Source organism: Carassius carassius, chromosome 40, assembly GCF_963082965.1.
Source record: "Carassius carassius chromosome 40, fCarCar2.1, whole genome shotgun sequence".
NCBI classification, from domain to species: domain Eukaryota; kingdom Metazoa; phylum Chordata; class Actinopteri; order Cypriniformes; family Cyprinidae; genus Carassius; species Carassius carassius.
The window spans coordinates 23,434,137-23,451,247 of NC_081794.1; the positions used below are offsets into that span (position 1 = coordinate 23,434,137).

At 37.7% G+C, this 17,111-nt stretch overlaps 1 protein-coding gene across 1 annotated transcript; it reads left to right on the forward strand.

Annotated features, from left to right (window-relative positions):
* The first annotated feature begins 9,189 nt into the window (after positions 1–9,189).
* Positions 9,190–11,942, forward strand: LOC132121806 (galanin receptor 2a). Its single transcript, XM_059531560.1, has 2 exons — positions 9,190–9,677; positions 10,801–11,942. The coding sequence occupies exons 1-2, from the start codon at positions 9,331–9,333 to the stop codon at positions 11,540–11,542; spliced, it is 1,089 nt and encodes a 362-aa protein (XP_059387543.1). The 5' UTR covers positions 9,190–9,330; the 3' UTR covers positions 11,543–11,942.
* Positions 11,943–17,111: the final 5,169 nt, after the last annotated feature.

The following is a 17,111-nucleotide window of genomic DNA, read 5'->3' on the forward strand; positions in this document are numbered from 1 at the left end:
GCTCCCCCAAACTCCCAGAACCACCTGCACGCACCAACCACCTGACCTCCATGACCTTTGAACTTCAGAGAACTGTCCAGACAAGATCCAGGGAAAAAGACAGACTGAGACCAAAGACGAAAAAAGTGCAACAAAGATCTTCAAGTGGTCTAAGTTTAGCTCTTACTTCACCCTCTCTTCTGCGCATTTCAGACGAGCTCCAGATTGAAATAATAAAAGCACAGTCTCTGACCCATAATCATCTGCGTCTCAACTGAATGCTTTTTGTGATATCTTACCGTTATAATTCATACACATTTTTCCATTACAAATGCACTTCGTCGACAGGTCGATTCGCAGTATGCACTGATTTACGATGCTTAACGAGAGCGCAAGGAGCTGATAAATTCATTTCTTATCAGGGTGTAGTGCTCTTGTAATGGTCTCACTTAGGGGTCCTTAAGACATCTCACATATACACACACACTAAATATGTATACAAGGAAGAAAGTTTGAGTGGGTGCCAAAAGCCAGATCTCGTCAGCAGCTTTTTAATGCACAGGTTTATAATGAAACACTCCTTTAGCCTCCTTCCCAAAGCAGTGACGCTATCCACTAGACACACACACACATATTAGAAATGCACGCTATTCATAACATGTGAGTTTATCACGAATGGAAAGAGGCATTTCAGGGGATGAAGAGAACTCGAGCCTTATGAAACCCAGGTTTGTACAAGAAAAAATCGTGCGTAACTTTCTTAAATATTGCGTTGATACAAAAGGCCTTTGCCCAGTTAAAACAGATGCGTAGAGGTCATTTCTCCTAAATTAGGTCGCTATGATTTGTGGGATTACGGTTATGGACATGTCTGTCCAGCTTTGGCTCTGGCTGGCCTCCATGAAAAAGCCATTGATGAAATAAAACTTCCTGTACTGAGCGCACAGCCACAACACACACAAACCATTACTTAGAGTCTGACAGTGACTATTATGTAGCCCTTGTTCTGCACTTCCTAAGATGGAAGGCATGCTGAACAATAGCACAAGCTCATAGAAAGAATGAAATATTGTGCATTAGATTTAAAAGCGTCTTTGATTTGTTTAGAGGCTTCACAAGAACTTTGGATTAGGAAGTTGGGAACAAGACACATTTTCCACTTTAATTTTCAACCATAAGCTTTCTACTGTATTATGATTTAGTGTGATTTGTTTCTGACTCCTTTTTTAATATTTGATGTTTAACGAAAATCACAAGCACAACTGAACGCATAAAAGCACAACTGAACATATTAAAATAAAATCATTTATTATTATTATTATTTTATTACAATGAAGGATATGACAGACTAGAGTCTTTTTTAAATGATTCATTTAAGAGACAGAAAAAGAGTCATTTCATTGTGAATTGTACTGCACTGGTAGTGCTGTATGCTTTTGATTCACTAAAAAGTAAAAACGGTTGAACCTGCATGCAAAACTTCTAAAAAGTCTGCATTAGGCTTATTAATTCAATTACTTATTCTTTCCACAAATGGTATGTATAAATCTTTTAAATTAAATGTGCAGAGCTTGCGCTTTCATAATGTCTCTTTTCTTAGCCACCCAGCCGACACGCATTTGGGCCCCAAAATATTCCCATGTGTGGCCAGCATGAGGCTGTCAGCTCTTGTTACCCCAATATCACCCAGCAGCTTTGAACGAGCAAAGCCCACCGGAGCAACAAGTTCACAGCCTATTGTGTCATTTCCGCTAGTGCCAGTGCATAGAAAGGGGTCATTCAGGCCAGGCTCAACTGATACAAGAACCTTGTTGCAGTAACAGTTGTGTAAGCAGGCACCAATTTATGGCCAACGGAAAATATAGAACCCTCAATTCTTCAAGGATCACTGGGACTTGGAGACCACAGCGAAACTGTAGCCAAAAACAGACAGCGAGTATTCAGAAAAAGACTATGTGACGTAAGGAATGTAAAAGAGAGTGATAAATGGTCAGAGGAAAGGAAAGGAAAAATTTCCTTTTCCTCTGTTTTTCTTCTCTTTCTCTGACTGAATGGAGTGCTGTGTAGTTGATTCCAAAAGCAGTAGACATTATTTTGACAGAGACCCACCAACAGAAGGTTAAGTCATTACAGAGGCATCCAAGGCCACTTTCAGCTCTCAGATATTTCAGGCATTTCTTTCAGAAGTAGTAACCAACCAGCCAAGAGTCTGGAGAGAATGGACCGTCAGTGTCAATGGACCCTTGAAAGATTTTGTCACCACATTTGTTAATGTTACGTCAGCATTACTAGTCATTGAGTCATGAGGACTTCATTGAAATGATGAAAAAGATACATAACTTAATACTAATAGATATTATTATTATTATAGTGTTGGCATATTTAATTTTTAAAATAGGTATAAAAATTATTAATTAACCTTAATACCATAACAATTCCATAAGCTGATAAGGAAAAATGTGTAAATGTTTCTTCTGTTTTGGTGAATACTATAAAGAAGCGTGCTGATTTATATAAAACATGTAGTCCTCCATAAAGTGTTGAAGCAACATGGGAACTTCATTATGAATTGATAACTTCTCCATTTGTTAATTCCGGTATGTAAGATCTATCAGCAGGTGGATAGTTGTGTGCGGTCTAAAAATGCAGAAGCATCATTTTTGTGTTGCTCCAGTGCCACAGTTTTATAATTTCTTTGTGATAGTGCTGCCTTCTGGTGGTACATGCAGGTGTTTACATGCTAATGTATACATATTGCTGCATGAAGTCAAATCAAAGGTCAAAAACTGACATTACATTATAAGAAAAAATTGTATATGCAGAAAGCAAGTCTACATACGTAGATTTGTGATGAAATTTCACTTAGATTCAGTTTGTTTTCTGTGACTGGGTAATGCAATCAAGCATAGAGAAATGCATGTGTGTGTGTGTGTGTGTGTGTGTGTGTGTGTGTGTGTGTGTGTGTGTGTGTGTGTGTGTGTGTGTGTGTATACAGGTGCTGGTAATATAATTAGAATATCATCAAAAAGTTGATTTATTCCACTAATTCCATTCAAAAAGTGAAACTTGTATATCATATTCATTTATTACACACAGACTGATATATTTCAAATGTTTATTTCTTTTAATTTTGATGTTCATAACCCGCAACTAAGGAAAATCCCAAATTCATTATCTCAGAAAATTTGAATATTGTGAAAAAGTTCGATATTGAAGACACCTGACTTGACTTGACAGTTGTCCAAAAGATGACCATTGACACCATGCACAAGGAGGGCAAGACACAAAAGGTCATTGCAAAGAGGCTGGCTGTACACATCTCTGTGTCCAAGCACATTAATAGAGAGGTGAAGGGAATGAAAAGATGTGGTAGAAAAAAAGTGTACAAGCAATAGGGATAACCACACCCTGGAGAGGATTGTGAAGAAAACCCATTCAAAAATGTGGGGGAGATTCACAAAGAGTGGACTGCAGCTGGAGTCAGTGCTTCAAGAACCACTACACAGAGACGTATGCAAGACATGGGTTTCAGCTGTCGCATTCCTTGTGTCAAGCCACTCTTGAACAGCAGACAGCGTCAGAAGTGTCTCGCTTCAAAAAGGACTGGACTGCTGCTGAGAAGTCCAAAGTTATGTTCTCTGATGAAAGTAAATTTTGCATTTCCTTTGGAAATCAGGGTCCCAGAGTCTGGAAGAAGAGAGGAGAGGCACACAATCTACGTGGCTTGAGGTCCAGTGTAAAGTTTCCACAGTTAGTGATGGTTTGTGGTGCCATGTCATCTGCTGGTGTTGGTCCACTGTGTTTTTTGAGCTCCAAGGTCAACACAGCCGTATACCAGGAAGTTTTATAGCACTTCATGCTTCCTGCTGCTGACCAACGTTATGGAGATGCAGATTTCATTTTCCAACAGGACTTGGCACCTGTACTCAGTGCCAAAGATTTCAGTACCTGGTTTAAGGACAATAGTATCCCTGTTCTTAATTGGCCAGCAAACTCGCCTGACCTTAACCCCATAGAAAATCTATGTGGTATTGTGAAGAGGAAGATGCGATATGCCAGACCCAACAATGCAGAAGAGCTGAAGGCCACTATCAGAGCAACCTGGGCTTTCATAACACCTGAGCAGTGCCACAGACTGATCGACTCCATGCCACACCGCATTGCTGCAGTAATTCAGGCAAAATGAGCCCCAACTAAGTATTTAGTGCTGTACATGCTCATACTTTTCATTTTTATACTTTTTAGTTGGCCAAGATTTCTAAAAATCCTTTCTTTGTATTGGTCTTAATTTATATTCTAATTTTCTGAGATACTAAATTTGGGATTTTCCTTAGTTGTCAGTTCTAATCATCAAAATTAAAAGAAATAAACATTTGAAATATCAAATATATCACTCTGGGGCCTATTTTAACGATCTGAAACGCAAGTGTCAAAGCGCAAAACGCAAGTAACTTTGTGGGCGGGTCTCGGCGCTGTTGCTATTTTCCCGGCGGGATAAACGGCTCTTGCGCCAGGCGCAAATCTAAAATGGGTTGGTCTGAAGTAGCTTCATTATTCATAGGTGTGGTTTGGGCGTTACGTGAAATAAACCAATCAGAGCATCATCTCACATTCCCTTTAAGAGCAGGCGCGCTTGTTCTAAAGCGGATTCCTATTATAACGGCGGATTTGCCAGACGCGCTCCAGGAGCGGTTCACAGCCAAGGAGAGCAATGCTGGGGATGTTGGGGATGGAGAAACCCACCCAAAATAACTTCGGTTAAATTTTTTTTTTTAAATTATTATTATTATTTTTTAAATCTATCTATCTATCTATCTATCTATCTATCTATCTATCTATCTATCGTAATAATGTATGATTTGCAAAAATGATAACTGCTGCTTCTGTGTAGATGAGAGAATCGTGCGCGTTGTGCACACGCTACATTGATTAGGCTATGGCCAAGCATGCGCCCTTAAAATAGCATATGAATAACATGCGCAACGCGCCACTGACTTTAAACTATTTTTTCCTGGTTAGTGGCGCAATTGTTTTCTAAACCTGCAAAATAGCATGAAGGAACGTTTGCGCCGGAACACGCCTCCTTTTTTGCGCTGAACCGCCCAGGGAGCGCAAGTTCATTCCCTAGTTTAGCGACGTGCTTCTGTGGAGGGAAAAGCGCGCTTTGCCCGGGTACAAAATAAGAATGACGTGCAGACCGTTCTCATCCCAAGGCGTCATGTACTGACCCTTTTGACATTTCGTCAACATCCTACGCACATGGCACCCTCTAGCGTCAATATTAGAAGCAGATAAAAATGGGCCAGAAGGCGCCTCCTAGCGGTCTAACCCTAACCCTCACCCTAACCCTAACCTTAACCCATAATCTGTGTCTCATATTTCACATGCGTCGGTGTACAAAGTCAATTGCGCTGGGTGCAAGATAGGGCCCTCTGTGTGTAATGAATAAATATAATATACAAGTTTCATTTTTTGAATGGAATTAATGAAATCAACTTTTTGATGATATTCTAATTATATGACCAGCACCTGTATATATATATATATATATATATATATATATATATATATATATATATATATATATATATATATATATATATATATATATATATATATATATATATATATATATATATATATATATATATATAATAACAGTTCTAAACCCTCACCAGATCAGCTTCATCCTCTCTCCAGTTGCTCCTGGTAATTAAAATTCTTATTATATTGCAACCAAATCTAGAAGGAAACAAATGGCAAAGCTCGGTCTATATCCAGCAGTTAAACTTAGTTATGAGTGTATGTGTATGTGCAGCAGTGGAAAAACGTGACTCACACTGTAAGGATGGTGGGGTTCAGACAGGGGCGAACTGGCTGAATGGGGTTCTTCTGAGGGAACTGGGTCAGGTCTCTGGGTCCAGGGTGAGATGAATGACTGATGTAAGAGATATTGTTGGATATTAGTTCTGTCTGTTGCAATTAGAGTTCAACGCCTACCGATTTAGGTTCTGTCGAATGACTTTGACTTTGAGTCTTGTGACTTACTGGTGACATGGTGTTTTGGGCTCCTGTAGATATGTGGGATATGAGTCTGACTGAGCATTATTGTTTATGTGTCGTGGTAGAATATCACAGATTTGATTTATACAGCATGCAAGTGTAAGGTAGGAATATAGCATATAAAATGTGATTCACTCACACTGTTTTACAGGGGTTTGTCCTCAATGAACTTTCATGTCATAAGAAAATACTCTTCAGTCACCTCTAGAGGGCGACTAGAGAACAAGGTAAAATATAGTGGAATATTTAATACTTTTTCTTTAAAAAAATGTAATACTACATTTTTTATTAAAGTGTACCACTGATTACGAAAACAACACATTTTTGACACTTTATACTATATCACTATATCATTTTATATTATTTTGTAATGAAACTCATTATTACAGTTGTGCTGAAAACACACTTTAACTTATTTTTTATTTTGTAGTGACCATTGTATTTTAACAATAAAGTGCTGAGTGCTGAATTATGAATATAGTCATGACTAAAAGGGTTGTAAATGTTCCACATTATATACACAATATTGCTTAGCTTTTATACCTTATTTCTTATAACAAATTGTTCTGGTTCCTTGATTCTCATAAGTCAAAACAGCATTCCAACCATCTTAAAAACATGCTTGACCCCAAAAGGTAAAACCTTGGTATTGATACACATATATCTTCGCTATATCCTATAGTTTACATGAACTAGATATCAGCAGTGTTAAATGACATGTGATGTGCTGCAGGTACGTGAGAGAGCTCATGGGGATGAACTGAGTATTTGTAAAGCAGCATGATACAAACCACTGAAGGTCTGGAATGTACAGTAGATAAATTATGACCGTGAGTGGACATAAGTGTGAACACTCATTATAATGCTCCTGGAGACCAGTCTTCAACATAATGCTAGCTTTTGTAACAGTCAGAGCGTTGCTACTGCTCCTGTTAAAGGTATAGTTCCCCCAAAAATGAAAATTCTGTCATTAATGTCACCCTCATGTCGTTCCAAACCCATAAGACCTTCATTCATCTTCAGAACACAAATTAAGATATCTTTGATGAAATCTGAGAGCTTTCTGACCCTCAGACAGCAATGCAATATGTTCAACACCAATAAAGGTAGTAAAGACATCATTAATATAGTATATATATATATATATATATATATATATATATATATATATATATATATATATATATATATATATATATATATATATATATACATATTAGGGCTGTCAGTTGATGAATATTTTTAATCTAATTAATTACATAATGTGTCACAAAAATAAATTTGACTGTGAAAATACCTGCAAAAGATTATTTAAAGCTATTTTTGTTAAATGAGAAAAAAATATCTAGTAGACATTACAAATTGTAGCTTTAGAAATAATTTTTTTGTTTGATTCAACATTAAATTTAGTACAAATTAACATTTAGGCTACAACGGCCTAACGTAAAATATGGAACATAAAAGAAGATAATTCAAGAAACATCTCAGTATTTTTACTTCATGCACTGAAAGTATATGGTAACTAAAACAGCTTTGTTACCAACAGTCTTCAGAATATATTTTATTTTACACAAAATAAAGTTTTGAAACGATATGACATGAGCAAATGATGACAATTAAAAAAAACTCCTCTTTTTTGGAGAAATCCCTTTAAAGTTTTATTTTTATTATCATTTTTTTTTTAATGAAATTATGTTCTAAATAAGAAACTAAATCTGCCAGCAGGTAGAGGTAAATGTCGTCCTTCGATTCGTTCAAATGGCTGATTCATTCAGGAATGAAGTAAACGATTCAGTCTGTGAATGTGTCTTTGAATCATTGATTCACACAGTTCAATCAAAAGGCGGATTCATTCCGAAACTAACCCTGTCTCAGTGTGCCCATGCCTACTTATATTACTACCTCCTTAAAGTATGTACTGTTTTGGTGAAGAAAATTTACACACTTTTGAGTGTGTAGTGGAAAAGTAGGCAGGCTTTGACATACTATCAAGTCACACAACTGCGTCTTTAAAGGACGCACCCTGTCACTGTAAACTGGCCTGTCAATAATATTGTCACAGTTAACATTCTCCACATTTCATTTCATTTAACTTCCTGCCATACTGGAGAGAAAATAAGAAAAGAAGTAGCTTGTTGATCTGCCAGTCGCGGTTCTTTCATGTCGGTTCTTTCTGCATAATGATGCATTTAAAAGTTAATGACCAAATGGATGTTTATAAAAGCTCACATTGCTGTTTTAGATTAAATAACACGGATAACTATATATATATATATATTTTTTTTTTTTTTTTTTTTTTTACCAGGTTAAATGTTGATTATTAGTAACTCAAACCCCTTTTTGTAAACATCTCTACCGAATCGCGCGATCCGCCACGTTTGTAGTTTTTCTACCGCGTTTTATTCGTGTTTGTAGTTCTAGACCGAATCCTTCGCCAAAGCGCAGTTTTAGCCATTAGAGTGTGCATAGATAGATCCACACTTCAGAAATCGACCTGAAATAGTAGACCATTCGGAGACTTTTGGCATACACTATTCAACATTTAGGATGGATAGTAGGCTATGGACAAATTGAGACGCAGGGGATGAGATGTGCAACAATTTTGCTGTGGTTTTAAAGGTAATATGTTCTCCGCAAAATTGAGCAAAAACACATATTGTGTTTAAATTATAATACAATATCAACTTTTTATTTATTGAACTGTTGTATAAAATCACATTTAAACTTGTGATATTCAATACAAAGTCAGAACTCTCGTGATAGGCTATTGCATTCCCTGCTGGTGTGATGTCGTATGATATAAATATAATACAAAAACTCATACAGGGGCATTTTTGCACCAATATCTTGGATTTTAGGGAATAGCTGCATTTATATAGTTGTTATCCTGAATCATATTTGTCAACAGTCAAACAGTCTGAGGGCGGGGCCAAAGCGTTAACTGCGTTCAAATATTTTTAATAAATAGTCTAGGCTATATATCATAGATAGTTTTATTTTATTTAGTACTATTTTATTTTAGTGTTCATCATATCTTTTGATTATCTTAAGAAAAGTTCTTGATGAATAGTTGAGTGTAAGGGGAGAAGGCTGGAGATGTGAGTGACACCTCCCTCTGTACCTGCATGAAACCTTACAGACAGAAGATGCTTTTCTTTTCTCGTTGTGCTCGAGTATGTTTATAGGACTTTTCGCAAAAACAAAATGACGATGTAGAAGTTCTTCACCAGTGTCAATATGGACTCTATGCAGCGTTGAAACATTTTAGACGTTTCGCTGGTCTGAAAGATGAACGCATCTCAGCAGATCCACTTCCCTTCCATCTGGAAAGTCGAGTCTGTAATCATTTCTGTCATATTCTCGATTATTTTTTTGGTTGGTACCGTGGGAAACTGTCTTGTGCTCGCGGTTCTCATTCGCAACGGCCAGATGAACACAAAGAGCACCAACCTTTTCATCCTGAACCTCGGGCTGGCGGACCTCTGCTTCATCGTCTTCTGTGTGCCTTTCCAGGCTACCATCTACACAATGGACGAGTGGGTTTTTGGACAGTTTGTGTGCAAAGCTGTACACTTTATCATCTTTCTGACAATGTACGCGAGCATCTTCACGCTGGCAGCGGTGTCTCTGGACAGGTGCGTTCTGGTCCTGGTGCGCACGACAAGCGCAGGCTTTTCTTTCCAATTCAGTGAGTCGTGTTGAAACGCATAACTGATCAGATGTAATTAGCGACAATAACAGGTAATAATTGTGCACAAGGAAAATAATATTAAATGCAAGAAAATTAGAGAGCATAACCGAACGAAACTTTAATTGCTACCATTTTCTTCGGCAGTATTTTTCATTCTCTGTTATTTTGAGATTGTTTTGCAACTATAACAATGTTGGGTTGCATTTTAGTTATTGGGGTTAATTCAGTTTACCTTAATTCACTCTAGCACTTAAGTGATTCATTTCTTGAATATAATTACAGCAATAATAGCATTATTATGAAGGATTTGTTCAAGAATAATGGCTAAATTGCACTTTTTTGTTAATTGCTAAAATTGTTAGAGAAAGGAAAATTATGTCATGACAACGTTTATTGGCTGATAGCTGCTAAAGAAAATATTTGCACAGAACCAAAACCCTTCATAGCCACTATAGCCAGTGTTGGGAAGGTTACTTTGGAAATGTAATAGGTTACAGATATGAGTTACCCTATTTAAAATGTAGTAAGTATATCAGTTACTTTATTAATGTAACTGATTACATTTGATTACTTTTTAATCACTTTTCAAAAATTTTAACAAGCTGTAACAGATTAGTTATTTATTTAGTAAATAATGTAATTTCGTAGTTAATCACTAGCAATTATGTATCGCATTATGTATAATATAGCCAAACCTAACTCTGTTTGGTTCCACATGGGGTGATAGTTGTGTCACTGCCATTCATAAATCTTCATAAATCAGATACGCACTTCAGAATCTCAATCGAAATAGTGAATCACCCGGGGACTCTTCACCTACTGTGAATAAGCTAGTGTTTAGCATGACCAGTAAAGACCAGTTTCACCAAAGTGGTCAAAAACCCTCTGCTAAACTAGCTATGTCCATGCTTGAAAACTAGCTAAAACCAGCCACCAGGTGTTTTTTTAGTCCCTCTGGAGGGAAGCACAACCATAGCAATATTCTTCAGCAAAACTCATGCAGTTCAAGCAATTAACCACTAGTTACAGTGCATTATTGAGGTATTGTGTTTGCATGTTCCCTACAGATATCTTGCCATTCGGTATCCCCTGCGCTCAAGAGAGACCAGAACTCCTCGTAACGCTCTGACCTCCATCAGCCTTGTGTGGGCTCTATCGCTGTTCTTCTCCAGCCCTTATCTCAGCTACTACCAGCAGATGGATCTAGACGGGACCACCGTTTGCATCCCATCATGGAACACCCATCATCGACGAGCCATGGACGTCTGCACCTTCATTTTCGGCTACCTTATACCAGTCCTCATTCTTAGCATCACGTACGCTCGCACCATCCGCTACCTCTGGACCTCAGTGGACCCCATGCAGGACATGTCAGAGTCCCGCAAAGCCAAGCGCAAGGTGACCAAGATGATAATCATCGTTGCTGCGCTCTTCTGTTTATGTTGGCTGCCGCATCACCTTGTTATCTTGTGCATGTGGTTCGGCCACTTCCCGCTTAACCACACAACCTACGTCCTCCGTATTCTCTCTCACCTGGTGGCGTACACCAACTCCTGCCTGAACCCCATCGTCTATGCCCTGGTGTCTAAACACTTTCGAAAGGGCTTCAAGAAGGTGTTTGGCTGTGCGTTTCGTAATCGGGTCGTAAACCGCATCCACACTGTGCAGCCGGCGCAGACGGTGAGCCTGATGGAAGCTGCCTTGTGTGAAGGATCCAATCATAGCGATGGGTCAAACCGGGGTCGCCTCTGGAGCAAAAGTAGCAAGAAGATGATGACGAGTGCCTTCATGACATTTAATGTGACATAATCCACTTACACTCTCACCTACTGTCAAATCAGCGCTTTACCAAAGTATAAAACTCTTCTGTTCCGGTGGCTTTTAACAGCATTTGAGCTGTGATTACATAACAAAAGTTATGTATCATATAGGCGCAGATTGTCAGGTAAAGAGGAAGCAGCGCTTTTTGTGTTCTTGGTGAGGACAGTGATCGATGTTTATAATGAAAGTCTCTCTTGCGTCTGTGTTTTGTCAGTGTTGGCAGCTTTCGTCACTGTGCAGTGGTGGCTGTTTATTTCATGGTAGGGTTTTCCAGAGGTAAGAGCAGATTCAATTATCAGAGGACAGTGTCAAGTTGTTCACGGCAAACATTTATAACAATTTGGTCATAGTTTTTTAGAATTTATGTTCTCGGCTCCTTTAGGGTTTTGTAAAATGTGTTTGTATGCATTTTTTTTTTATAATATAAGTTGGCTGTAGGCTATCATGTGGTTTTATTAGTATATCAAATACAACCCGAATTCCGGAAAAGTTGGGACGTTTTTTAAATTTTAATAAAATGAAAACTAAAGGAATTTCAAATCACATGAGCCAATATTTTATTCACAATAGAACATAGATAACGTAGCAAATGTTTAAACTGAAAAATTTTACACTTTTATCCACTTAATTAGCTCATTTAAAATTTAATGCCTGCTACATGTCTCAAAAAAGTTGGCACGGGGGCAACAAATGGCTAAAAAAGCAAGCAGTTTTGAAAAGATTCAGCTGGGAGAACATCTAGTGATTAATTAAGTTAATTGATATCAGGTCTGTAACATGATTAGCTATAAAAGCTTTGTCTTAGAGAAGCAGAGTCTCTCAGAAGTAAAGATGGGCAGAGGCTCTCCAATCTGTGAAAGACTTTAAACTTTAAAAACAATGTTCCTCAACGTCAAATTGCAAAGGCTTTGCAAATCTCATCATCTACAGTGCATAACATCATCAAAAGATTCAGAGAAACTGGAGAAATCTCTGTGCGTAAGGGACAAGGCCGGAGACCTTTATTGGATGCCTGTGGTCATCGGGCTCTCAGACGACACTGCATCACTCATCGGCATGATTGTGTCAATGACATTACTAAATGGGCCCAGGAATACTTTCAGAAACCACTGTCGGTAAACACAATCCGCCGTGCCATCAGCAGATGCCAACTAAAGCTCTATCATGCAAAAAGGAAGCCATATGTGAACATGGTCCAGAAGCGCCGTCGTGTCCTGTGGGCCAAGGCTCATTTAAAATGGACTATTTCAAAGTGGAATAGTGTTTTATGGTCAGATGAGTCCAAATTTGACATTCTTGTTGGAAATCACGGACGCCGTGTCCTCCGGGCTAAAGAGGAGGGAGACATTCCAGCATGTTATCAGCGTTCAGTTCAAAAGCCAGCATCTCTGATGGTATGGGGGTGCATAAGTGCATACGGTATGGGCAGCTTGCATGTTTTGGAAGGCTCTGTGAATGCTGAAAGGTATATAAAGGTTTTAGAGCAACATATGCTTCCCTCCAAACAACGTCTATTTCAGGGAAGGCCTTGTTTATTTCAGCAGGACAATGCAAAACCACATACTGCAGCTATAACAACAGCATGGCTTCGTCGTAGAAGAGTCCGGGTGCTAACCTGGCCTGCCTGCAGTCCAGATCTTTCACCTATAGAGAACATTTGGCGCATCATTAAACGAAAAATACGTCTGGAAATCTATATAAGGCAAGAATGGGACCAAATTCCAACAGTAAAACTCCAGCAACTCATAGCCTCAATGCCCAGACGTCTTCAAACTGTTTTGAAAAGAAAAGGAGATGCTACACCATGGTAAACATGCCCCGTCCCAACTATTTTGAGACCTGTAGCAGAAATCTAAATTGAAATGAGCTCATTTTGTGCATAAAATTGTAAACTTTCTCAGTTTAAACATTTGCTATGTTATCTATGTTCTATTGTGAATAAAATATTGGCTCATGTGATTTGAAAGTCTTTTAGTTTTCATTTTATTAAAATTTAAAAAACGTCCCAACTTTTCCGGAATTCGGGTTGTATGTTAATATTAAATGTTCCCATGTAGGCAGTGAATCCATTTTATGAAAACATTAGTAAAAACAGAAATAAAAGAATAATGTTTTAATGCCCCCCCCCCCCCAAAAACACAAAACTATATATATATATATATATATATATATATAGTATATATATATAAATGAATTCAGAAATTAACATGCTCTTAATTGAAGAGTTAAACTTAAAGTTTGGGGTCAAATTACTGATATTTACTGATTACTGATTATATATATATAAATGAATTCAGAAAATAACATGCTCTTAATTGAAGAGTTAAACTTAAAGTTTGGGGTCAGATATTTGTTCTAAAATACAGTTAAAACAGCAATATTGTGAAATATTATGACAATTTAAAATAACTGTTTTCTATCATAATACATATTAAAATGTAATTTATTCCTGTGATGGCAAACCTGAATTTTCAGCAGTCATTACTTCAGTTTTTAGTGTCATACAATTCTTCAGATATTATTTTAATATGCTGATTTGGTGCTCAAGAAGCATTTCTCATAATTACCAATGGTTAGACAATTTTCCCACTTAACATTTTTGTTTAAAATCTTTCTACTCACCCCAAACTTTGAATGGTAGTGTATATTCATAAACTGTATGAAAAACTGCATTTCGTTATGTATTTTGAATTAATTCATAAATAGGAAATGCAATGACCATTGACCCATAACAAATTTCCTAAAACTGTTTGCTTCTGTTCAACAACTAAACAGAAAAAAATGGTTGAGTTTGCCTCACATCTCCTAGGTTTGTGTGATATGTAAAGCATGTTATGAATTTTAAAGACAATGCTTTGAATGTCTCTTATCAATGTATTGGTGGTGAGACCCAAATGTAATTTGGCATAGGTTGAGCCAACAATGCCTACAAAGAATTAACAATGAATAAATAAACATTTGTTCTCAAGGAAATCTGCAGGTTGGTCTTTCCAAGCAGCAGAATGTACACAGTAGAGTCATTTATCAAGCTGTTATGAAACAGATCCGCACAAGAACATCCACTTATCTTGGTCCTCCCTGCATCTGGCTTTACTGGGAATGTGCCAGTTGGCTGGTTCTCATGTGTAGCTGCTTTAAGCGCAACTGTTGCTTAGAGTTTGTGGGTAATATGTGCGCTCTGATTTGCTCCATCAGTGGAAAAAGCCCAGTGTTGCAGCCTCATTTAACGACTGACGCAAGTATTTATTGTACAATCACTATTTAACCTGATTTGTGGTTATTTTATATTTCCCACGACACTGCTCATGTGCTAAAAATAGTATGAGGGCATCTATTTCTAAGGACCTCTTCTCCATAAAGCACCAGCTGTTGCCATTCATGCAAGTAGTTTGTTTTTTAGTAATATTACAAGATGAAAAATGTCAATGAATTTGAATATGTTAATTTCAGTGTCCTTCATGGGTGTCAATAGTCTCTTTGTGCACTATGTAATTGTGCAGGAGACTTTGGTGGCAATGAACCATATACTTAGGGCTCTTCTTGAAGAGGCACTTTGAAGTCAAACTGATTGCTGTATGCAGAGAGGACAGCAGTGGAGTGGAAAAATCAATTTCAGCTCTCTGCTGAGGATGATGATGATGCTCCTCTGCTCTCCATGATCATTCTTCCCATGTGTCCTATTGCCGGTCAACAGTTCAGCTCTTCGTCAGGAGCCAAACACTGATCTAGGCTTTTCACACAGAACGAACATGATAGTCAATGGAAAACCAAGACAGTCAGAAAAAGAATAAAGATAATGTGCCCTGAAAGAAATCGCTTCCTTTAGATGACTCGGTCCAACCCAGAATGAACATTTTGTCTGTTCTTGTGTGTGATGTTCAGACTACCAACCCCCACACATTTTTAATAACTCTCTGCTACAAATACAACATAGTGTCACAGTCAAGTCAGAGTTCACCAATTAAGATACTCCTCTGTCTTGCCTCTCAGGGGCATAAGATGACTTATCTGATGTTGTTAAGGCAAGGCTGTCTCTCCGTAGCGATGTCACATCTGCCCACCTCACACCTCAGTGTATACAGATGAGGTGATCGGGTACTCTTTCCTAATGCCTCCATATTATCTCTCTAGGGGAAAGGGTGAAAGAGAAGATCCAGCTTAAATGAAAGCTGTTGATTTTGTTTAGATGGATGTTGTCAGCTTAGGCTTGTTGTAGAACATGGTGAAAGTAAACAGTATTCACACTGATAGCCTGCGCATTGTACTGTACTTGAAAGCTTTTTATTGCAGTGCCTTATTTATTGATTCAGGGTTTGTTCTGAACCTCTAGCCCTGTAAAAATTAATCCTCTGACATTAATAAAGCCAGATCCGCTTGACATATACTCTATTATAGTGTCATTGTGGCTGAGAAGGTAAGAAATCAGCATTCACCTAAGCAGCATGCAGTATTCTTGAAGGGAATTACTGCTGAAGTCTATATCCTGCTGCATCCTTCATAAGCTCCATCATTTCAGACATCACACTGGGATGTAACAGGTAGGGGCCATCCTTTACCTCATGCTTCCAATCTGTTCTAATGGAAGAACCTGTGAGTTAAAGCATGCTCTGAGAATTAAACAGAGATGTTGCCTCCCAGCGGACTTGTGCCTTCAGTGAAGTAGGTCCAGTTAGGATGGAAGACTTTCTTCAACAACAAGAAATGTACATTTTAACTGCTGTTAAGCAAAGGCCCAACATCGCACTAAAGGAATTGTCAATGTGTGTTTTCGTGCTAAATTAAAAGTGAAAAAAGAAAAAGAAAGAACATGGATTTTTCAGAATTGTTCAGCTAGGCAAGGGTTCCAGTATGATTCTTATTGAAATATTACAAGAATAGTTCACCCAAAAATGAAACATTGCTGAAAATGTACTCAACTTTAGTAATGTCCATCAATTAATGTCTAGTGAAGTGAAAAGCTGTGTGTTTGTTGCATTCAGCTTAAATATGAATCTTCTCTATCCATAATATTGCTTTCTCCAGTGAAAAAGTCTTCTTTTCTGAATCCGGAGAGAAATATGCAAGCAGCGTTTACGAGTGAAAACCATTTTGGCCAAATATTTCAAACATTTCTAAACAATTAGACTATTTTGATTTGAGAGGACAACAGGGAATGGGATTATGGACTCATTTTTGGCTAAAAGTGACAGTTTAAACTTAAAATGCCTTAATGATGGATTTGTTTTCTTACAAAGATGCATCATCTTTTTTTTTTTTTTTTTTTTTTTTTACAGTTTACAAGACATTTAGTGATGGGAGTCATGTGGATTACTTGAATTACTGTGATGTTTTAATCAGCAGTTTGAACTCTCATTCTGACAGCACCCATTCACTGCAGAGGATCCATTGGTGAGCAAGTGATGTAATGCTAAATTTTTCTAAATCTGTTTTGGATTGCCTGAGGGAGAGTACATTTTCAGCAAATCTTCATTTTCAGGTAAACTAACTAGACATAAGCTTTAAACTTATTGAGTGAGTGGTGATTCTGAAAAAAGAAAGCACTTATCACAACCATTGG

What these genes read in the sequence shown, in the direction of transcription:
- LOC132121806 (XM_059531560.1), top strand. Translation starts at nt 9,331, where the DNA reads ATGAACGCATCTCAGCAGATCCACTTCCCTTCCATCTGGAAAGTCGAG. An exon ending in GCAGCGGTGTCTCTGGACAG is followed by an intron (nt 9,678 to 10,800) that starts GTGCGTTCTGGT and finishes TGTTCCCTACAG; the next exon opens with ATATCTTGCCATTCGGTATC.